This window comes from Sapajus apella, unplaced genomic scaffold, assembly GCF_009761245.1.
Source record: "Sapajus apella isolate SASKATOON/1434 unplaced genomic scaffold, GSC_monkey_1.0 scaffold20, whole genome shotgun sequence".
In the NCBI taxonomy this organism is placed as follows: Eukaryota; Metazoa; Chordata; class Mammalia; order Primates; family Cebidae; genus Sapajus; species Sapajus apella.
Genome location: NW_022436960.1, coordinates 21,423,733 through 21,448,231, shown reverse-complemented (window position 1 = coordinate 21,448,231; position 24,499 = coordinate 21,423,733). Strand labels below are relative to the sequence as shown.

The 24,499-nt window shown below is 38.5% G+C and overlaps 1 protein-coding gene across 2 annotated transcripts in view; it reads right to left on the bottom strand.

Moving 5' to 3' along the window:
* SEL1L (SEL1L adaptor subunit of ERAD E3 ubiquitin ligase) overlaps positions 1-24,499 on the bottom strand; it is a 54,186-nt gene that overhangs the window by 18,438 nt on the left and 11,249 nt on the right. The window contains exons 4-11 of one of the 2 annotated variants that reach the window (XM_032287707.1): positions 11,554-11,658; positions 10,258-10,363; positions 8,430-8,592; positions 5,765-5,818; positions 5,617-5,676; positions 4,562-4,643; positions 4,032-4,186; positions 2,525-2,581 (exon numbers count right to left, since the gene is read on the bottom strand). In XM_032287707.1, the coding sequence (XP_032143598.1) occupies positions 2,525-2,581; positions 4,032-4,186; positions 4,562-4,643; positions 5,617-5,676; positions 5,765-5,818; positions 8,430-8,592; positions 10,258-10,363; positions 11,554-11,658 (782 nt within the window). Of the gene's footprint in view, positions 1-2,524; positions 2,582-4,031; positions 4,187-4,561; positions 4,644-5,616; positions 5,677-5,764; positions 5,819-8,429; positions 8,593-10,257; positions 10,364-11,553; positions 11,722-24,499 lie in introns of both variants that reach the window. The other variant, XM_032287706.1, reaches the window with a different exon arrangement.

Genomic DNA, 24,499 nt, shown 5'->3' with positions numbered 1-24,499 from the left:
TACCTGTACCACCTAAGTCTGCTTTGCTGGTTTTCTATCAGTTGACTTCTGAACGTTCAAGTTCTTCAGGGCTCAGTTTTGGACTCCATTCTTACTTTGCATTCTCTAAGCAATCTCATCTATTCCCATAGCTTCACATGCCATCGAGATGATGGCAACTCTTAAATTTACATTTTCAGCTTTAATCCAGTCTATTCAATTACCTCTGAACACCCTATCCCATGCCCGAACATGTACCTGAAATCTTCTCTTTCTGACCTCAACTTGCTTCTCCTCCAGCAGCTCAATTTAAGCAAATGGCAATACCATCTTATTGGTTGCTTAAGGTATCTGCCCCCCTTCACTCATAGCCTATCCATCACTAAGTCCTGTGACATTTACCACCAAATACATCTTGAATCCACTACTATCTTCCATTACCATAGTTCTAGTCCAAGCCACCTTCTCTCTCACCTGAAGTTCAGGAATACTCCAGTCCCTGATCTGTCTGATTTTATTCTTGGGGTCTACTAATTCATTTTCTATACTGCAGCCAAAGCCATTGTTTTCAAATCTGAACATGCTGATCCTTGTAGCTCCTTGAAGTGCTGCAGGGATATGCTGATGTGATCAGGCACTGCTTATCTCAGTTCTGTTTCTTCTTGATCTCTGTACTATGGGCAGACCAGCGATGTTCCTTCCCGTCTCTGGGCCTCGGCACATACTGTTCTTTTTGGCCTGGAATAACCTTATCTCCAGTGTCAACTTAAAGGTTTTCCACTTCTCTTTACAGAAGTCTTTCCTGGCAAGTGGTAACTCCTACCCATTAATCAATTTTTGTATCTTTTAAATCTCCTTTGTAAGAATAACCACAATTTATATTTGGGGTGATCATTTAAAAAATATCTAATGCTCCTATTAAAGTTAAAGCTCCAAAAGGTCGAAGATCAAAACTATTTTGTCCAATACTGTATCCTGAATGCCTCGCAGTGAATGGCAGATACTAAAATATTTGTTGAATTAATGCAGTTGTGTATTGGGAACTCCTTTTGTATCTGTGAAGCTGGTGAAATAATTTATCGTTGTATAGTTCCTTTACAGGAAGGCAGCATATAACACCAAGAATATTCCCAAACTGGCTATATATAAAGTATGCAGGAAACTCTTACTCAGAATTGTTTTCTCACCTGATATTTTTATTAACCAGCTTAGCTGATGCCTCTCTGGCCTAATGATATACATTTTAATGACCTAGAGACAATAAAGGCTGTCAAAAGTCATCTGAATTAGAAAAAAAAAAAAAACCCTATCTATATATTTGGTATAATTTTAGTGATAAATGTATCTTGTTACAGTCTAACAAAGTTGATGGGATATGGTATACAAAATAATCTTAATTAGAATATTTTAAATGGGATGGTAGAAAAACAGTTTTATTACTCTGACAAACATTTATTGAGAACTTACTATGTGCTAGGCATTGCCAGGGGCTAGGAGTAAAGTGGCAAACAAGGCAGACATCGTCTATGCCCTTTTGGACGTTAGGTTGTAACAGGGAAACAATTTAATTACGCAATTAATTAATTTAAAAATGACAAGGACCAAAAGGAATACAATTGTTAGAAATCCTAACCGTGGTCCGTGACCTATTCCTGGAGTGGGGTTGAGGATCTGGGGAGACATATTCCAGGTTGGAGTTGAGTTCTGGAGGATGAACAGAAACGAGCACTATGAAGAAAGTAGGTGGGGGAATATTCTTTCTGGAGGGAGGGACTTGCATTACTGAAGTCCTGAGCCAGGTTTCTGGTATGTTAAAGCCCTTAGAAAAACAGCTGTCTGAAACTCAGAGAGCAGGGGGCTGGTGAGGTAATCGGAGACTGGTTCAAGGCCTGAAGGGCATGGTAAAAATTCTGGTCTTTAAGCTACTGGAATCATAGACTGTTTAACAGTTTTATGAAAGAGAACCACATATAGTCAGATGTATGGTTTACAGAGAGGAGATGTCGCTTAGGAAATGTGATGGCAGATGATTCACATACTGACAGGTACACTAATGAAAGAAGGAAAGAGATGAATGATCTTTTTTTTTTCTTTTCTTTTTTTGTCTCCACACAACACTCACGTAGAAGTGAGTGATCTTTACAACAAAACTTGGTGACTGGATAAAGATCCGACTGCTGTACTTGTACACTCCTGATTTCTCACGAACAACATAAACATTTTCAGTTGTATAAAATATTTTGTAATAGGTGTTTTATGACATATTTTATCACATACTTATAGAAAACCAAAACTTTATGTGTATTTTTGAGGTAGTATTGAGAACTAGGTTTGAGAATCAGTAAAATCTTTCCTACCATTCTGAGGTATATTCACATTTTCATTCTTCAGCTTTCTTAGGGGTTGGTTAGATCTTGAAAGCTCATTTGTGATGGGTGTTTAAACGACACAAGTTTGATATTGACAATGACTTAGCAAGAAATACATTGGGAATATCATTTCCTGCTATAACTGAAGTGCAAAGCCCTAGGAACAGGGTAGTTACCTGATGATTCTGTTCTACTCCACGTCCCCCGTGCAGATGCAGTTGTCCCAGACCAACCTGAAAACGATTCCAAACAAGGCAAAAGTAAGTGGTAGCATCTGGCACATAATTAAAATCAGACCAACAACAAATGATTTGGTCATAAAATGGTTTCTGTTTGTGACTCAAAAAACTAAAGATTCAGTCCTAACTTCTGAAAATATTATTCTACATTAATTGCCCTTAAAATTTTGAAAAGTAAAAACATATGCTTTTAATTGCAAAGTACTATTTGTGGTCAGGTGCAGCGGCTCATGCCTGTAACCTCAGCACTTTGGGAGGTCGAGGCAGGCGAATCACTTGAACCCAGGAGTTCAAGACCAATCTGGGCAACACCACAAAATCTTGTCTCTATAAAAAAATAGAAAAATTAGCCAGGCATGGTAGCACATGCCTGTAGTCCCCACTGCTTGAGAGGCTGAGGTGGGAGGATCACCTGAGCCTGGAGAGGTTGAGGCTGCAGTAAGCTTTGATTGCGCTGCTGTACTCCAACCTGGGAGACAGAGTGAGTAAAAAACAAAAAACAGGCGGGGCACAATGGCTCACGCCTGTAATCCCAGCACTTTGGGAGGCTGAGGTGGATCATCTGAGGTCAGGTGTTCAAGACCAGCCTGGCCAACATGGTGAAACCCTGCTACTAAAAAGACAAAAACTAGCTGGGAGTGGTGGTGGGCACCTGTAATTCCAGATACTCAGGAGGCTGAGGCAGGAGAATTGCTTGAACCCAGGAGGCAGAGGTTATGGTGAGCGGAGATCATGCCACTGTACTCTATCCTAGGTGACAGAGCAAGACTTTGTCTCAAAAAAACGAACGAACAAACAAAATAAAAACAGAAAGTATCCTTCTAAAGCAGAGGTCAAATAAAGGCATTTTCACATAAATTAAAACTGAATTTGTTTCCAGTGAACCTGTTATAAAGGAAATACAAATGGGTGCTCTTCAGAAAGAAGCAAGATTACTAGAAGCTGGGAGATACAATAATAAAGAACTGGCTGGGTACGGTGGCTGTAATTACGCCTGTAATCCCAGTACTTTGGGAGGCTGAGGTGGGTGGGATCACTCAGGCCAGTTCAAGACCAGCCCGGCCAACATGGTGAAACTCCCATCTCTACTAAAAACACAAAAATTAGCTGGGCGTGGTGGCACATGCCTGCATTCCCAGCTACCTGGGGAGGTTAAGGCAAGAGAATCGCTTGAACCCAGGAGGCGGAGGTTGTAGTTAGCTGAGATAGTGACACTAGGCAACAGAGCAAGACTCTGTCTCAAAAAAAAAAAATGAGATAACATAATAAAGAGTAATGAAAAGGTAAATTTGTAAATAAATGTAAATTAATATGGGCTGTACAAAACAATAGTATCTCATGGTATCAAAATATATAACTTACAGATATAAGTGCTTGCTCCCTTCCCCAAAAGATTAAAATATAAATGCAGTAAAGGTATTCGGTGAGCTGTTTAAACACATACCTGTGCTTGTACATCACCCTTTTCAGCTAGGAACTGGTAATATTGAATCAAATCTTCTTCTAGCATTCCACTGTTCATTCCTGGATTTTCCACTTCATCAGGCAACCGTATTCTCTGTACTACTGAGCCTCCTGTTAGCGAGATATCACTGGCAACTGAAATAGAGGGATAAAATAATAACATGGAGGAAAATCAGAAGGATTGTTCCAGAGAGTTCCAGAGACAGAGAAGTACAATTCTAGCTGCCAAACGTTTACAAACACAATGTTAAAGGAAATTGCTTTTAGAGTAGTCTATAGAGATCACAAATCAGTAATCTATTAATAAACGGAACTTTTAAAAAACATATTTAAATAGAACTCAAAGCAAAATTAAATAAAGAAAAAAGTACATCTGAACCTTAACTAAACATGAGTCCACATAAAAGAGCCATTTATAATACTTCAAAGAGAACAATAAAAATAGGTATGTTTAAAGTTAAGTCCATTTATTTATCTTCCCTGAAGGGTAAAAGGGGGAAACATAGATACCATGATTGGCAACAAGACGATAGTGAGTCAGTGCAGATTCACAACTCTGGAGGACTCCGATGCCAGCCCAGTATCTGTAACCCTGTAAAACAACTTCATGTGAGGAGACAGCAGTTTCATGTACTTCAATGGCATTCTTTGTGGAACAAATAAAGCTAAGCCTGCTCAGAATTTTGCTGTCATGTGACCCAAGTACACTAACACCTTATTTATGCGAAGTTTTAGGTTTTGAGGTAATTTATTCAGTAACTTCAACAAGCAGGCCATAGCTAAGAACAAGGAAATAAATAATATAGTTCCTAGAGCAATCAAAATAGATGTCATAAACTTTATTTTTGATGTGTGTGCGTTTTACTCATAAGAGAAAAATTGTAAGGGCTTTCACTTAGAACCAGTTTTAATCTTAGACACAATTTTGTAACAAAAATAGTTAATCTTCCAAATTAGCAAAGAAAAAGTAACAAAGCGGCAAAATAGGGAAAATGAGACTACTAGAAGCAGGCACAATGTCACTAGCAATAACTGACAGAATAAATGAGAACACAACTAATCATGAAGAGCAGAAGATGCAAAGTAGAGTTCTCTGGAGTCATTCTGCATAAATAACTTCATGAACTTTTAACAATCCTTAGGGCATTGTTGCGAAATAATGTATAATATTTCATGTTCTTATTCCGTAGCCACTATTTACAAAATTTTGAAAACTAAAAAGTTTTTTTTAAAATTTATGATCATCTAATCTAAAAAATGATTCTGACAAATAATTCCAACTCAGAGAAAATTTAAAAACAGCCATTTATCAGATCTCTCTTTTTAAGGGCAATCAGCCAAACTAATAATTTTAAAGAAAAACTGTGCACTCCACCAATTTTCATTTACATGTAGATTCCATCTGTTATATCCATTAACAAGAATTTGAAGGAAGTTCAACTGAATATTTGGTCTTAATCAATACAAGCAAATCTTGATTAGTAAAGCTGAACAAGCTGTGGCCACTGTAAACCACAAATTCCCTGATACTTAATGTTACTAGCCTTCCACTAAAGTCTACTTACCAAAACCATGTGGGCTATTAAATTGCCCCCAAGAGCTCCAAATGTATAATATACAAGAGCCTGTGAAAGAACAACAAATGTTTAACTGGACATAGGCACACATTTATTCAATTCAATTGTAATATGCAATAAAGTTTAATAGTATTACCTTTGCCTGACTTGAATTAACACCAAGTCCGGAGGCATAGAGAAAGCCAAGAGCCTGAAATAATAAAAGTAAGAAATCTTCCTTTGGTCAAGGTTTATCTAAGACAGACACAGTTTTACATACTACGAAAAAATGCAAGAATCTTTACATTCTAAAAGATTTGAATTTGTATGTACAAATGTGGAATTAAAGAGCCTTAGAAAAGCATTCAGGGTTGTACACATTATACGATTAAATGTAACTTTTATTTTTTTTAATTTTTGATTTTATTTATTTATTTATTTTCGAGACAGGGTCTCACTCTGTCATCCAGGCTGGAGTGCAATGGTGTGATCTTGACTCACTGCAACCTCTGCCTCCTGGGTTCATGCGATTCTCGCACCTCAGCCTCCTGAGTAGCTGGGACTAAGTAGAGGCGCATGCCACTATGCATGGCTAGTTTTTATTATTTTTTGGTAGAGAAGGAGTTTCACCATGTGGCCAGGCTGGTCTCGAACTATTGACCTCAAGTGATCCACCCTCCTCAGCCTCCCAAACTGCTGGGATTACAGGTATGAGCCACTGCACCCACCGCAATTAAATGTAACTTAAGACAAAAAGTTTAGCTTGAAGACAAATTAATATTAACTAGAAAGACAAAGCTGAATATATGTAAACATGACTTTTACTTCATCGTTATGAACAGCCATTATGAAGACAACTCCTATTATTGGTACATCAGCATATTTCTCTACACAGAGAAGGATACACTATGAAAACGGACAAGAGATGAATTACCAAGATAAACTATCCCACATATAAAAAGAGGCAGCAAGGAGTCAAGTTGAAGGGGTCGGGGAGAAAGGCTGCTCTACAATGTTAGCGCACAAATGGTTTTCTAAAAATTAAAAAAAAAAAAATGTAACAAACAATGCATTGGTGAAGTTCAACCTTTTCAACCCTTTGCTTTCTGTGGATCATCCTTGATAGCAGGAAAGTACAAGCTAATGTGACAAAGGCAGGCGTGGCAGAGACTGAAGTGCTCACTGGAATCATGAGCTCCTCTACATTTCCCAGCCTCTTGGCAGAATCACATGCCTGGGATATGGCTGTCAGGGATGTAAGCCTGAAAACATCCTAATGGATTCCTGAGGCTCTTTTCTCACTTGATCATGGCTTGGAAGATCCATGTAGCAGTCAGTGTAGCTACATAACAGAAGCAGCCCACGACCAGGAGTCACTATTCAGAAAAGAGTGGCGCAAACAGGAGGGCTTCATCAAATCTAGTATGAGCAAGAAAACTCTCTGTAGTGTTAAGCCACTGTGATTTCAGGCTTTGTTGCATCAACTAGAATTAATTTTCATGGAGAGAGTGCTTTGCAACATATAAAACGCTGTGGCTTTGTAAGGTTCTAATATTAAATGGAACTGATGCCTTAAAAAGTAAAAACGTTCTTCAGAGCGGAATGCGTCTGAAAATAAAGAATATATATGTTAATTTTATATAAACTGATTCATGCAAAGAAGGGAAAGAGCTTTGAAAACAAAGGGGAACAATTAAGATATAATCTGTTTATAATAAAATACCGAGGAAAGAGCTGCAGAATCGTTAGGTATTCAGTTCTAAGAAAATAACTGTTATGACTCCTGTTATTGTCTGAACAGTTTGAAAACAGACTTTCCTTGTGATTAGATATTTTGTTTATCTTTAAGCAAGTCTCACAGCTTGAATAAACTTGAATTATTGAAGGAATTTTAAATAAATATGATGGCCCTCTAAATTCAGTTGTCAATCTTAGGATTATTAATGGGGAAACAACCAGATATGTTATCAACTGATGTGATACAATGTAGAATACGGAACATCCCTTGTAATGTAGTCTAGCCAAAAACATTTTACTTGAGTTCATTGGCCTTTAGCTGTGACTTCCTATTGACAGGAAATACAGGTGATGAAGAAACAAACTAAAAGCCACCATGAAAAAACAAACAGAGGTAGGATATTCTGCAGAAAAACTGTCCCTATATCTAATACAGACAAAAAAGGCATTGGGCTATACCAGATAACCAAATGTAGGATATATTCCTGGACTGAATACTGGTTTGGACAAAACAGGTATAACGAAAATTTTGGGGTTCAACATCATATGAACATAGTGTGGGAATTATATGACTTAAAATTTGCTGGGATGAAAAGGTGAAGTTCTAGAACAATAGAGAGTGGTATCTCATTTTAATAAAAATATGTATATATACACAAAGAGAAAGATCTATTATAGAAGGATATGTATATACTAGCTTCTGTAATAAAATAGTTTAAAAAAAAAAAACACCAAGATTAACATGAGCTGCAACATCTGAACTTTAAAAAAATGCAATGGTGAGTAATTTCAGATAAAAAATAATTATCTTCATATTTCATTCTATACAGACTAAATTTGGAAAAGTACAAATGTAATTGTGGCAAGACACAATTGCAAAAATGTGTTCACTGATCATAAATGTTCCCAGACTAAGGGAAAAGACTATCCAAGAAGACTGGTAAAATGGTCAGGCACAAAACTGGTATTTAAAGATACTTTATCTTCCAGTCTGACTTTTTAAAAGAAGTCAGGACATAGAGAGTAAACTGCTTTTAAAAACAAGTGCTACATGCAGAGAGATTCTTCACTGAGAATATACTTACAGTCTGTCCCTTGGGAGAACCTTCCTCAGTCAGCTTCTCAAACATCTCTCTTGCTGCCTGGATATTCTGTGGCAAGTAATCACCAAATAAAAGAGCATATGACACTCTCTCCAGGGCTTTGGTATGGTTCATGCCTGCTGCCTTTTGAAGATACCGATATGCTCTTTAAATGTAAACAATTAAACATCAAATTAGTAATGTTCTGAAACTGCCAGGAAGGTTTTTTGATCTAATAAAATGCAGTACAAATAATTTCCTTATGTTACAAAACCCCTCTGATCATCTTTACTTTTTTTGGAGACAGAGTTTCGCTCTTGTTGCCCCAGATGGAGTGCAATGGCACAATCTTGGTTCACTGCAACCTCTACCTCCTGGGTTCAAGCAATTCTCCTGCCTCAGCCTCCCAAGCAGCTGGGATTACAGGCATGCAACACCACGCCTAATTCTGCATTTTCAGTAGAGACAGGGTTTCACCATGTTAGTCAGGCTGGTCTCAAACTCCTGGCCTCAGCTGATCCACTCATCTTGGTCTCCCAAAGTGCTAGGATTACAGGCGTGAGCCACTGCACCTAGCCACCCCTCTGATATCTTATTTCTATTTAGTCATGTTACTTACATATGTAGATAACATCCTGATTTTATTTTTATTTATTTTTTTGAGACAGGGTCTTCCTCTGTTGCCCAGGCTGGAGTGCAGTGGTGTGATCACCGCTCACTGTAGCCTTTCTACCTCCAAGCTCAAGTGATCGTCCCACCTCAGCCTCCCAAGTAGCTGGGACCAGAGGTGGAGGCTGGTACCATCATGCCAGGCTAATTTTTTAAGTTTTCTGTAGAGACGGGGTTGCACTATATTGTCCAGATTGGCAGGCTATTTTGTTTTTCATATAAGGTACCAGTTCTCTCTGTTATCCTCATATCTTGGAATAGTCTAATTATACTAATACTAATTCTAAAAACTTTCATTAAAAAAAGTTAACCAGATTTGCAATAATAGAATTACAATGTGATGGTGTACAGTATTTTTTTTTTTTTTTTTTTTTTGGGATGGAGTTTCCCTCTTGTTACCCAGGCTGGAGTGCAATGGCGCGATCTCGGCTCACCGCAACCTCCACCTACCGGGTTCAGGCAATTCTCCTGCCCCAGCCTCCTGAGTCACTGGGATTACAGGCATGTGCCACCATGCCCAGCTAATTTTTTGTATTTTTAGTAGAGATGGGGTTTCACCATTTTGACCAGGATGGTCTCGATCTCTTGACCTCGTGATCCACCCGTCTCGGCCTCCCAAAGTGCGGGGATTACAGGCTTGAGCCACCGCGCCCAGCCTACAGTATATGATTTAATAATAACTGTTGCAATTTTCTTTCTAAATTTTTGCAGGCTATAAAAATGTCAGCTGAAATTAAAAGGACGTAAGATGTTACAAGATAATCACTTATGTTTTTTTCCAAGCACAAATTTCTAAATTCTAGTCAAAAATTACAAAGCAATAACAAGAAACATACTTGACAATTTTTTGTTTTATATCATTTTGAATTCTAAATAGTATATAGACTCTAGATTCTTAGAAACTACTACAACTTGAGTCAATGATTGCCAATTGACTCATTGTTTGTTATTGTAATCAGTATGTGTAACAATTTTACTTTAATAAATCAAGTGTGGTAAAAGCAATGCTACTAATGCCTGTAAGTCATGTTATGTTTTCTTGTAATGGAACTTGAAAAAATCTTCTGTGTCTCTGGCAATCCATTTTTTAAAAAATGTAGTTGCTATGTGTCTCAGTAATGGCCTGTCTTGGGGGAAAAGTGGACTTAGCAGTGCTACCTACTCTCTTTTTTGGCTTTTCTTATTGCTTCCATTGAGGATTTTCATTCCAGTCTGATACATCATTTCTGCTTCCTGCATCTGCCGTCTCTTAGCAGCCTCTTCTTCGGCTAAAAACAAAATGTCAGATGCATTTAAATGGATTTTAATTCTATACCAATTATCAACCATCAGTATTTATTCTTTCTTTTGGGCAGTCATACAAACATAATGAATGATCTTCCACTACTCTCAAATATGATTCTAAAAACACTTAAATGTGGCCTTTACATGACACAAGATAAAACTCAAAACAAAAAATATATATGTAATTCATGGAAATCATTTTCTTATAGAAATACCAATACCAAAGCCACTCTTAGAAGATAGTTTTGTTAGTAATGCTAACTTTTTAAATATAATTCAACTAAAATTTCAGATTATGTGCAATATGGTTTGGATCAACGTCCCACCAAATCTCATGTTGAATTGTAATCCCCAGTGTTGGAGGTAGGGCCAGGTGAGAGGTGACTGGATTATAGGGGTGGTTTCTCATGAATGGTTTAGCACTATTCCCTTGGTTCTGTTCCCGTGAGAGTAAGTTCTCAAGAGATCTGGTCATTTAAAAGTGTGGCATCCTGGTCCTCACCATCTCTCTCACTCCTGCTCCCCCCATATGAGACAGCTGCATCTCACATGGTAAGTTTCCAGAGGCCTCCCCAGAAGCCAAGCAGATGCCAGCAACATGCTTCCTGGTCAGGAAGATGCTTCTGTTTCTATAAATACTGGCTCTAATGAAATATGTATCTTTTGATGAGTTCTTACAGTAGCAAAATAACTTTTGAAAAGTCTGTAATAGTCAGCATCTTTATAATGACATTTATACTAAAGATGTTAAATAGACTATATTTGTCAAATGTTATCTTGGTATACCATATTTCACTCTAAGTATTTTTGAAAAGTTATTTTTCTTCTAACTACTATTAACCTTCTCCATAATGGCCCAGTTTCCTTTACTGCCAAAAAAAAAAAAAAAAGTTTTAAGTTAATTAATTTACCAACCTGCCCTGAAGGGTTTAACCAAACAACCTGTATATACCAATGGAAAACCACCTTTAAATAAAACGTGTGACTTGACAGCCTGAAAATAAATATACCACATGCTTCCCACTTTTAAATCCACTCTTCAAGGCTATATAACCACATCAGCAACGCTGACCATTTTTGACGAATGTGGAAAAAGATGGCTAGAAAAAGGCCTTAAAAACACTGCCCTAGACATATAGCAATGAGGACCTGCCTCCTCCCGAGCAATACTTACTTTCACAAAAGCCCCACTTTTCATCTGCTTTGTAGTCATAGGTTGTAGCACACCACAGTCTGCCATCTTCCCTCCCATCTGATGTACATTCATCATATTCCTTATCTAGGAAAAGAAAAGGGAAGTGGCAGGGCTCCCCATGTGCTGTGCCTTCAATGGCGGTCAAAGCTGGAATGACAAGAAATAAAAATCTAAACATGAACAACACCTCCGGTACTCACGGATTCAATACCATCAATTTTGGCTGTTAGAATTTGAAGGCAAAGAGAAATGATGCCCAATTTATAACTGGCAACATAAAAGGGCTAGCAATGATTCTGATTAGGGAGGACTTGGTTTAGTTAATTTAGTGAGCATGGCTAGCTGACTACTTAGCATCTGTATCTATGTTAGACTTTCTGAAGTTCCTGATATATAACCTTAGAATATTAAAAGTCTACTGTAAAACTCCTGCCCAAGAAGTAAGCCAAAAATAAAGCAAAATGCAAGTGAATCAATTCTACTGCTCAGCACAGCTCTCCTTTTTTCTGAATGCTCTAAGTCAGTTTCCTCAGTAATACAGAGATATACAGGGAGGCTGCCCAAGACAAAGTTAACTACTCACACACTCCTCTGCAATCCTGTCGCATTTTATCAGAGTACTTATCACATGTATGGGAGTTACGTCTTTACATACTCTAGTTCCCACTGGACTGAGCTTGTTAAAGGTAGAGACTGCATCTGCAATTTATTCTATACATTATTTCTGAGTATCTGTTAGGTGTTGAAAATTATGCTAGGTGCTAGAAATGAGGTGGATCAGAGGTCTTTGCTACGCAGAACTTACTGCCTAGCCAGGAAGAGAGACATTAAACAAATGTGTAATGGATGCTATAGAAAGGAAAGCCTTCCCTCTCAGGAACTGAGGTTTCAACTGAACCTCAAGAGTGTGCAGGAGTAGCACTGAATCAAAGGCTCTGGGGTAGGGTGGGTAGAAGTACTCAAACAGACAGGTGCTAAGGTGGGAAGAGTCAAATGAGTGGCAAAGTGGACAAGAGAAGAGGCTAAAGAGGATGAGGAAGCCAGACTGGAGAAGACCTTACAAGTCTTAATAAGGAGTTTTGAACTTTTATCCTGAGAACAATGGAAACTCAATGAAAAGTTTTATGTAGGAGTGACATGCTCACATTTTATTAAAAGAGTGGAAAGCATGTAAAAAGTAAGGCTGGATGCAAGGTGACCAGTTTAAAGGTTGTAACAGTGGTCTGAGAGGCAATGTAGCCCAGAGAGGGAGAATGGAATGGAAGATGTGGATGTACTTAAGCAATGCTAAGGAGGTAGATAAGGTACTACTTTCTGGATGTGTGGATAAGAGGAAATTTGAGTGAAGGAAGACACCAGGTATTAGACTTTAGGGGTGAACACATGGTTGCCCTTACTAAGATACAGAACTCTAAAGGAGGAGTAGATTACTGGGTAGGTACTGCTACATTCAAGGTGGCTACTAAACAACAAACACACAAAAAACAAAGAAAAAAACCCCACGAAAAACAGCAAAAAAAAAAAAAAAAAAAATCACAAGTGAAAATGTCTTAGACATGTTTTAGTTGTAGTTAAAAAAAATTTCTCCAGTACACAGATAACACTTGAATTCAAGGGTATGCATAAGAATGCTGCATGAGAGGTATATGAGAAGACCAGAGGTCCAGGACTAAGCCTAAAAATCATACACCATAAATATGAGCCTATGCCAACTTCCACAGGTCGCTTTCACATGGAGAATTTAATTGGGTAGCAGAGCTCAGTGATGAAGGGTATTGGTTCTGGAGTCAGAATATTTGATGCAAATCTTACTACTTCTTAGCTATGTACTTTGAGCAAATTATTTAATCTCTTAAGATTACTTAGAGATAACTTCCTTATCTCCAAGTAGGAATAACAGTCCTTATTGCATTGGGTTGTTTGCAACGACTGTCTGAGAGAATACATGTGAAGGTCTCATTATGGTGCCTATCACTTTAGGTAATAGGAGTCTAAGAGATGACAGGTGCTATTATTATTATGGGCACCCATGCTCTAAAGGCTAGAAACTATCCCTTCTTTCTTTCCAGTATAAAAAAAGGCATATCCTATGATACTAATTCAAAAAATATTTTCAATAAGTCATGAAAGACAAAATGAATTTCAAATGGTTTACACCAAGTAAATGTCATTCATCATCCTGGTAAAAAGAGGCAAATAACTTCTTTACCTTTGCTTTGTCTATGTTTTAAAGAAAGGATCTCTAATGCAATGTATAGGCAAAGAATCCTTTTAGAAACAACTTCAGAGGAGTCATTCTGACTACAGAATTTCAAAAGGACATCCCTATACACTGATACTAGATCCAGATCTGCTGCTGCTTTACAAAGACAGTCTCTGAGCTAGGTGTTGTGGCTCATGCCTGTAATCCCAGCACTTTGGGAGGCTGAGGTGGGTGGATCACTTGAACCCAGGAGTTCAAGATCAGCATGGGCAACATGGTGAAACCCTGTCTCTACTAAAATTCAAAAAATTAACTGGGTGTGGTGGTGGACACCTGTAGTCCCAGCTACTTGGGAAGCTAAGGTAGGCGAATCGCTTGAACCTGGGAGACAGACGTTGCAGTGAGCTCAGACTGCACTCCTGCCCAGGTGATACAACAAGACTCCAACTCTAAAAAAAAAAAAAAAAAAAAAAAAAGATAGTCTCTGTAGAACTGCAGTTTGTAAACCTGAATTTGAAATTAAATAGCAAGGATGGTTTAAAAGAATACTTCTATGATAATAGAAATCTTTGTCTTAAAAACAAATAGCTTATCATAGGAATTCTAGTTTGCCAAAACTCGCATTTTCTAAACGTTTCAAATATATGAAATAATTCCCTTTCATGTGATTAACGATACAAAAGAAACTGGAGAGAATAAAAAAATTTTTGACAACAAAAGGTTTTAATTTACTGCTGATTCAGCACTGACATAAGTGGAAAGAATCCCCAGTGGGTACCCATTTCATCCATTTGGTCAAAACTGCAACCTGTCAAAATAATTCATCAGTGAGTTACTACAAAGAAAATTTGTTTCTCTCCACTACCTTCTCCAAGGGAAATCACAATATGGAAAGTGTTACTACCTTTTAAATTTGTTTTAAAATCTTCCAGAAGTTTTTGATTACTCCCTAGTTTCAAATCAATTATCTCAAACAGAAATTCCTCACAATAGTTTTAATTTCAGTTAATTTTCTTTCTATGGAGAAATTCTGCAATAATTTAAAAGCCATCTTTTTAAAAACCTCCAAAGAACAGCATCAATTTTAAAAACAAACCAATCACTGCTCTGGTATAATGAAGCTGACAGGTTATGCAATTTAAATTAGTGATAACCGGTAATCAAATCTGACACCATGAAAGGGGAAAAACGTGTTCTCGGTTCCTCAGCTTCATGTAAAAATTCACGTTTTCTAGATAATGAATCATATTTTGGCTCTACAATAATGACACAGTATCCCAATCTATTTAGATCTCAAGAGTAAGATATTTATAGTACAAAATTTATTGTAAAAATGAGCAGACTGCTTTACACTTAAACTGGTAGAAATTTGTTCTTGCAAAGTCAATTAAAATCAGTCAGGAAAGTAAGAAAAAGTAAAAAGCAAAGAGTAATATCTACTAGAATGTAAAGGTCCATATCTTCAGATCTAGCTTTTCTACTTCTAGGATGTTTACTTGAAAGGTGCTCCCACAAACACACAAAGAGATTATGTGCAAGAGAATACTTGTACAGCACCCTAATTTTAAAAACATAAAACCAAATGAATGCAAACATCTACTAATAGGAAACTGGGTAAATCAACTAGGGGGCAGCCATTAAATGAAAACTTAGGCATCGTCAACTGGGAAGGAATTAAAGATCCACAGAGAGCAGTGGAGCCGGGGAAGAGGATCAAAGGCTGAGTCCTGAGGGAAGCTCATGATTCATGATCAGACAAATTCTAAGGAACCAGCAGCCAACTGAAGAAAGTATCTTTAGGGAAAAGAACAATACTAGTGAGGGGTTCATTAAGATGAGGACCAGGAACTAACCGAGTATTCGGCAATTAGCATGTGACTGGTGGAAAAGGGTAGATTTAGTAGTTTAGGGGAGGCTCCAGACTTGCTGAAGCTGGATTATAGAACAGGAAGCAAGAAAGCGCAATCAATGATTATAGAGAACCCTTTCAAAGAATGATGCTATAAAGGGGAGTAGAGAAATGGAATGGTAGTTGGAGGGGAACTAAGGGACATAAGGTTTTCGTTTTTAATAGATAAGATATTACAGTATCCTTGAACACTGAAGGAAAGAATCCAAGAGATAAAAAGGTCAACATGGCTAGAATGCTGACACACACACACACACACACACACACACACACACAGAATTGAAGGTTAGGGGAACATACACATCTTTTCTTCACTTTTAATTGTAAAATCAAAACAAAAAACTAAAGGCTAATTTCTTGATCTATACAGATAAATACAAATAATTTAGCTTTGCCAATTTCTCATTTTAAGAACTTTTACAATTTACATGGGTGTTGTTTAAAATAAGAAAATTACCTATTTAAACACACTGTCTGTCTGAAGCAATCTGGCACTTCCAAACACAGAGTACTAAGTAGCATATGAATCAAATATACCTGTAGTCAAAGATAGCTTATAAACAATTAATGTTAAAAAGCTAACAACCTCAAGACAACTGTCATAGTGTTCATCAATTTTAGTAAACATCAAGATAAAAGCTCAATCAAGCAAACGATTGTCACCAGAAAAAAAAAATCTCCCAAGGACTAAGAACAAAGCACCAGTATACATGATTTAAAGTAAACATAAAGTGCTTGATTTAAAATAAATGATATAGGCCAAATAAAGAAGTATTTTACTGCTGTCTGGGAATATGCTATAGTAACATTTTGGGGAAAATACCAGTGGTATGTAATTTGCTACAGACTGCTTTCACCAAAAGTTAAAAACTGCTAAATATGGTCTAGAAACTATCTGTGTAAATAAACGCACACTATTCAAACCACTGCTTTAAGATGAGAATGTATTTTTCAGAAGATGTATTTATATGTATAATGAACAAAACGTAACATCCGAGCTTGTACAGAGCTCAGCTCTGTGAGAAGCGACTAATCATTTTAAAATAGAGAAAGAAGCACAAGCACTGCCCCATGTGCCCAGAATAAAGCGGCAAACTTCATTATAATCAGGTGACAGGCACTGTCAAAAACCACCCAGAGTAAAACTTGCTCAGGAAAGCTGCTATTTAAGAACAGTGGGTTTCTCTAAACAACAGCTTTAAAGATAGGTGAGCGTTAAAAGCTCTGGTATGGCTGGAATCTACAAGGATGGTCTCCTAAAGGAGTTTTCTTGCACAAATAATTTTCTTATAAAACCAAATCAAACCAAAGAAAGAACAATAACAATAAAAAGCCTTTTCATTAAAGTCAAGACCTGTTACAGGCAACTGCCTATGTTTTCTGTCTTCTGTTTAATCTGATTGCTAGGTTAAAGGTTGTTCCTTCCCTGCCATCCCCACTTAAGCAACAATGAAGTAGAAATGCCATCCTACTGCTCAACAATTTGTTTACTTCAGAACCCAATTTTAAGCAAGCAGTTAAGTTTAAACTCAGTTCCTTTTGTGCCATTTGTAATACATCAAGATGCCGATTATTCTATTTTTCTTTTCTAATGCTATAAAGATGTGTTTGTTGCAGAGACAAATGGTAAGAAAGTATACAAAACTAAACGACAGTTATCTTTACCTGTCACTTCGAGTTCTTTCTTTCTAGAGGTAATGATGGTGAAAAAAGTTCTGGCCTTTTTTCATTTGCAAACTTATTTTAAAAAATGGCTTCTTTTCACATAAAGGATTTGTGATGGTTAATTTTGTGTGTCAACCTGGCTGGGCCTTAGTGCCCAGATATTCAGGATAACATTGTTTTGGATGTTTCCATGAAGGTGATTTTTGGATGAGACTAATATTTAAACTGGTGGACTTTGAGTAAAGCTATCATCCTCCATGATGTAGGGGGACCTTGCCCAATCAGCTGATGGACTGAGTAGACAGAAGACTCACCCCCATAAAGAAGAAATTCTGCTAGCAAACGGCCTTTGGTTCTTTTTCTCTGGAGATTGTGACTAATACAGAATCATACTAGCTGAATTACTTTTCAATATGACATTTTTCGCTTAACGTATCATTGACATTCTTCTAGGTGGCAGACAGGCAGACTGCCTCATTACTGATTCTGAATCACTTCCCTAGGCGATAGTTTCAGAATTCTCCCAGTGTCTTCTGAAAATGCTTCTGCTCTTCTGATGCGGGCAACACTTCTGCCTGAGGACCCAGGTCTTGAAGGTGCAGGCACCACCAGATCTGACCACAGGGAACAAACATGAGGATGAAGCCAGTCTACTAAGGAGCTGAACAGGAAAGAAAGGGACAGCTGGAGTCCCTGATGGCACAAGTCCTGAACTGCCTATCTGTAGGGTTCTGGTTACATAAGCCAAATAAAACTCTGGTTCTGCCATTATCTGATGGACTTTTTAATTTGCAACAAAACATGTTCCTTTTAAAATGGCTATGAATATTCTATAATAGGGAATACCACAATGTAATCATTCCCCTTATGGTGGCCATTTAATTATTCATTATCAACATGTTTATTGAGATGGTACGAAGAAAATAGAACAGAAAGCCTGATTAGTCACCCTTTGAAAGACTGCTTATCACGTGGCCCTCATCCGCTATCTGGGAACTTAGATTTTGGAAAGGTTTACCCCATTCTAACTTACAGTGACTCAAGAAGGTTAAACTGTACAAACACGTGGTTTACACTCAACACCTATTTTCCTTCTGGGAATCTATAATTTTGGTACATGCTAGCAGAGCATGATTACAAGACTAGTTTCCAATAAAAACTCCAGGCATTGGGTCTTTAATGCGCTTCCCTGGTAGACAACATTTCACATATGTTGTTACAATTTGCTGCTGGGGGAATTAAGTGCATCATACACAACTCCTGTGGGAGAGGACCCTTGGAAGCTTCTACCTTGTTTTCTCCAGACTTCATCCCATGTATCTTGCACCGGTGCTGATTTTGCTTTGCCCCCTTTTGCTGTAATAAATCACAGCTGCGATGACAATATGTCAAGTCCCCTAACCAAATCTTTAAAACTGGGGATGGCCTAAGGGGACTCCTGACACAGTTGCATCAGAAGTAGGATTTGCTAGAATGACTCTGACTCACTGACACATGGTGAAAGCGTTGTTTGGGAAGAGGAATGATTAAAGGTAGAATATGATGAATCTTTGGGGCCTGGGGGGTTATGGAGTCATCCATGGTATGAAGCAGTAGATGAGCTGCTGTTTGTTTTGAGAGCCATAGAATCTTAAAGTGATAGATACAGCTCCAGGAAAGCTGGCTTGCTGGATACCCTTGACTACATTTAATCTTGCTGGCTTAACTGAGGGGAAAAAATCAGTGTAGTGCATGCAGGTGAGGCCTGTGGTTTTTGTTCTCTCCTCTAGATGGGAAGCAAAAGGGCCCCCAAATTCCCAAGGATGGGCCAAACCAAAAATGTTAAAAAGTTTGCACTGCTCTCTTTTCTATGTAGGGGGAAAAAGTTAAATCTGGTTTGGAACCAAATTTTAGATAAACCAGAACAAACAAACAAACAACAACAAACCGGGGACAGGTAACAATCCAGTAGTTTTTTTCAGCCTGGCTGCAGCTCCTGCTACAACATCCTTCTCCTGCCTTCCTTCCTCTACTGCATTCCAGGATCTTCCCTGGCAGCTGAAATGCTAAAACTGCAAACACTGAATTTACTGCTAGAAGGCTGAGTAAACTGCAGTGGGGTGGGGTGGGGGGGGGAGGGGAGGGGAAGAAGAAAATTTTAAAATGGCTTTGTATTTTGTGGCTATTGCATCTAGATGTATTGTAAAAAATAATATAAAATGTTAAACACTTGTAATTTCATAAATACCAGAGGAATAATCCTGATCAGGGGAAGCTGCAAAAAAAGAAAGGTGTTAGTCGGACACAACTTCCTTGCTTTTTACTGCCAGTGGAATTTGAACTCTTTTGAGTTTTGGAAACAGAACATCTGTATAACTGATGGTTTCTGCTATGGAAGATGTGGAGCTCTGCTTATTGGAGCTGCTGAAGAAAGGAGACAATAAGAAAAAAACAGCTGATCTAGAGATGGAGATATACTTTTGTGGAGTTTTAAAAAGCAGATTTTAGTTTGCTAATGGGTTCTTGTGAAAGCACAGGTCCGAACCTTAGAGGTGAATTATTTTCTAGCCTGATGAGTACATTTTGAAGTGGATCAATTTAGACTGATGACAAACCAAAAGACGGTTTAGAAAAGCCTTGCTTATTACATGGACTTGCTGGCCCTGCAGTACCTCACCTCTGTTAAGGAAGAAACGCCTCTGGCTTTTTTCGAATCCTGAATTCACAGATCTTGATTGCCTGGACTTGATTCTAAGCTACAACCTAACACTGTCTGGTAAAGGCTTTCAATCTCAGTGTGAGCTGGGTTGAACTTTAAGCAGGCACAGGCTCAATGAGCAGAACTCAAGACTCTGCAACCTCACACTTAGGACACCTCTCTGCGGACCCCTAAGCTGTGAAAAAACCATGAATGTTTGGCTAGGAAACCTTAGTCACATACAAATGGTCCTAGGAAATGGCCTGCTCTCTGATGAGACCACCTGAAATCCAGCTGCTGATTGGCCGTATCCTTCTGAGAAAGAGACTGACAGCATTCTTGTGATTACTGCCAAAAGCTGCAAGCTGTGAGAGGGAACATCATAGGCAGTGTAACCCTCTACTCACTCCTGACAGGTTGATTGGACTCCTGACCCTGTCTGGCTTTCCTGATGAGTTCAGTCTGCAACAAGGCACTGGCAACTCAACTCTGCTTCCTTCACTTTTCTCCTGCTACACACACCTCAGTGAGATCTGGTCATTTAAGGGCAGTCATCCTCAGAAGGAAATGATATTTTCTTTTCTTTCCTTTCCTTTTTTGAGTTGGGGTCTCACTCTGTTGTCGAGGTTGAAGTGCAATACGTGATTATGGCTCACTGCAGCCTCAACCTCCTGGGCTCAAGCAATCCTCCTGCCATGGCCTCCTAAAGCCTTCCTAAAGGACTACAGTCATGAGCCACTGCACCCAGCTGGAATTGATCTCTTCTAGGTTATTCACTGGATAAATTATCGGGTGAAAGAAGTGGGAGGGCATGTAAACCCATTTTGAAAATTTCTAAAACTGCAGGTTTTTTGGTCCTATTTCTGAACATGTCTTTCTGGTTAAGTGCACAAAAATGTTTTTCTGTGAAGATGTTTTGCCCCTCTTGCACACAACCCCTCCAAACAAAAGATATGGATGAGAGTATGAGAAAATCAAAAACATGTAAGATTATGACTTCTGAATGTAAACACCAAATTTTCTAACTAAGGAAAATAACCCAAAAGCCCTGAACCTGGGGAGGCATGGGGAAGGGGAAGGGGATAAATCATCTGTTTTTCAAAATGTTCCTAGAATCTTCCACCTCTTCCTAAAAGAAAACTCTGTGCACCTTCCAAGCCATTGAGAGTGCTTTGAGTTCATACTGCTGAGCCAATGATCCTGAAAGGGCTATGAAACAGCACGAGGTGGCCCAGCCCTGGCACCTTCCACATAGAAAACCTCCAGATGCTGTCCACACTCATGAGGCGGATGGACTGGTATCACAGACACCAAAACCATTTGGAACGGACTAGCAGTTCCTTCCAAATCAAGGATTGGACTAAATTATTTGGGCTAGACTGAAAACTCGAAAACAAGCCTTCCATGGTGTAAGGCCACACTGTAATGCCTAATGTACGTTCTGTTTAAGATGCCCCAACAACTGTAAACTCTTTGCTTCCAGGTTACCATGTGTACCCTCTGGGACTGAACTTTTTTTTTTGGGACAGAGCCTCGCTGTGTTGCCCCGGCTAGAGTGCAGTAGCACGATCTCAGCTCACTGCAGCCTCTGCCTCCCAGGCTCAAGGAATTCTCATGCCACCATACCCAGCCAATTTTTTATATTCTTAGTAGAGATGGAGTTTCGCAATATTAACCAAGCTGGTCTCGAACTCTGGCCTCAAGTGATCCACCCGCCTCAGCCTCCTAAAGTGCTGGGATTACAGGCGTGAGCCACCGCGCCTGGCGTGGGACTGAACTTCTTGTACTCTGACTCTCATGATACTGCTTCCGCCATGGAAAGGTTTTAGGTCAGCTTCCACTTACTAGGCCACAGTTGTACTGTGCCTGAATTGATTAAAAAAAAAAATACAGAAACTTAAGACCATGTAAAAAAAAATAGGTAAAATATTTTTTAAAAAAGATAAAAAGATTAAAAATGTTAATATAGGAACTTAAGATGGAAGCTTATGGTTTTTCTAAGACAGACCATTATGACAAATGGGAATTGTTTTAACTGGCTATGTCTAGGCCACCTAAAGGGCATACCTAAAATCAATACTGCAGGCTGGACTTACTACTATCTGGGTCTTATTGGTAAGTCTGCTGTAAAGATGCCTTGGTCAATGATGTAGGGAGTAGACTGTGCAGAGAAGAGTTAACAAAACAGGCGTAAACTTCTCTCTTTGAGAAGGTTGGCTTACAAGATTGGCCCTTGGTTGGCATCTGGAAACTTAGATTTCTGGAGAGTTCCCACCATCCTAACGGATAAGAGTGGCTCACAAAACATACACAACTCTATGCTCAGTCCTTTGAGTCAGCATAGACTTACTAGGAACACTTCCTACCAAATTACTAAACCTGATAGTGTGGTCTTGGGGTTCCCCAACGCAATTGGGAACAAGTATGAAATGTTCAAGAAACAGCAACAGGGCAAGTACGGCTGGAGTCACATGAGTAAAGGGGAGTGGTAGAAGAGGAAGGTGGAGAGACAGGAGGGGCCTGATGTCAGGCTTTGTGAATAGAAGAAGTTTGGATTTTATTTTGAGTAGGACAGGAAGCCACAGGAGGTTTCTGAGCAGGAAGGAGGCTGTCTGGCGGCTGTTAGGGAACTGACAGTGGGGGAAAGAGCAAAAGGAGGGAGGCCAGATAGGAAGCTCTTACATACAGTAAACACTTTGATTATCCTTGTGTGGTTCAGGAACTACTGCAGAAAGGAGAAACCCACGTTTATTTTTAAGAATGAATGGAAATTTGACAGTGGATTTGGGCAAGGGAAGTTGGAGGGCATCCTAAGCAGTCAGGAGTACCTATACAAAGGTCCAGAGGCATAAACTGTATGTTGCATTTGAAGAACAGTAAAGGGTTTTGTATTGCTAAAAAGGCTGCTTAGGGGAGGGATATACCGAAGGCTCTGTGAATCATGCTAAGGAGGGCATACTTCATCTCTCAAGCAAACAGGGAGGTAATGGAGGGCTGTAAACAGGAGAGTTATGAGGTCAAATTTGAGTTTGAGAAAGATTAATATGGCAGCAACATGACTGAGAGGCTGACAAAGAGAGAAAGTTTCAAAGTAACTGTCACATAACCCAGTTCCAGTGTAGCTGGAACTGTACATATGCAAATTATGTTATATATTATATATGCATAAGTACATAAGCCTTTTCATGTATTAAGAATATATTAAAAACAAGTCTAAATCATTATTGAAAAGTGAAAACAAACTGACACAAATTAATCTAAATGTTTATAAAGCTGTTGATACAACCAGAGAATTATTTGTGATTTTAAAACACTGTATTATTACAAATCCCTAGCAAAATCTATACTGAGGATAGAAAGACCATAAAGTAATCTTGGGCCACATTCTGTGGTCCCATGGTTTGTGGTAAGGGCCACTGTTATTTTGAAACTATATATACATATTTATTATGATAAAATAATATAACATTAATGTCATTAGGTACTAAGATTTCCAGCACCAGTAAAACGAGACAACACAAAAGGAGCAAAAACCCTGATGAGGTAGAAAGGACTTGCAGCAGACCTGTAATCTGTTCTTTCTTCTCAATGGCCCAAAACAGAGCAAGTAGATACAACTCTCTAACCATGATAGAACCACCTCAGAAATATGCTAAAGAGAGACCTGCTGGCAAGCACACTGAAGGTATTTACTATTGGAAGAGTCCTTACTTATGAAATGCTTCAGCAGGATGAACTTGATCTGTCTACACTGCTCATTATACAAAAACCTGGGATGTATATGGGCATGACTCTAGGAAGTATCACATACACTATGTAATTATCAGAGAAGAAACTGGTGATACCTGGTGGTACCAAAATCCATGGGTGTTCAAGTTGCTTAGATAAAATGATGTAGTACTTGCATATAACCTATGCAATCCTCACTTTACATCATCCCTAGACTACTTCTAATATCTAATATAATGCAAATGCTAGTAAATAGTTGTTATACTACAGTGTTCAGGGAATAATGACAGGAACAAGAAGTGTGGACATGTTCAGTACAGATGCAACCATCCCACTTTTCCAAATATTTTTAAATATTTGGTTGAATCCATGGATACAGAGGACTGACTTTATATAAGAATCCATGAATTTATGATGCTTGTGATATTGTGAAAAAATATTTGGTCTTCAGCCTGTTTCTAGAAATATAACTTAAAATCCCTGGAATCTCTTGAGTGATAAGAATGTCTTCTGTATGCTAACGAGAAAATTGGTGGCTAGAGGTGCCTAGATAGCTTTGGGATGGGACTTGGTTGCCAGGAAAACCAACCATTAGATTAGAGGGCTGGAATTTACAGTCCTACCCCCCAACCTCAGGAGGGCAGAGGATTTAAAAGTTGAGCTAATAAATCAACCACCAATAATTTAATCAATCATGCCTGCGTGACAAAGCTTCCAAAAAAAAAACCCAAAATAGCTGAGT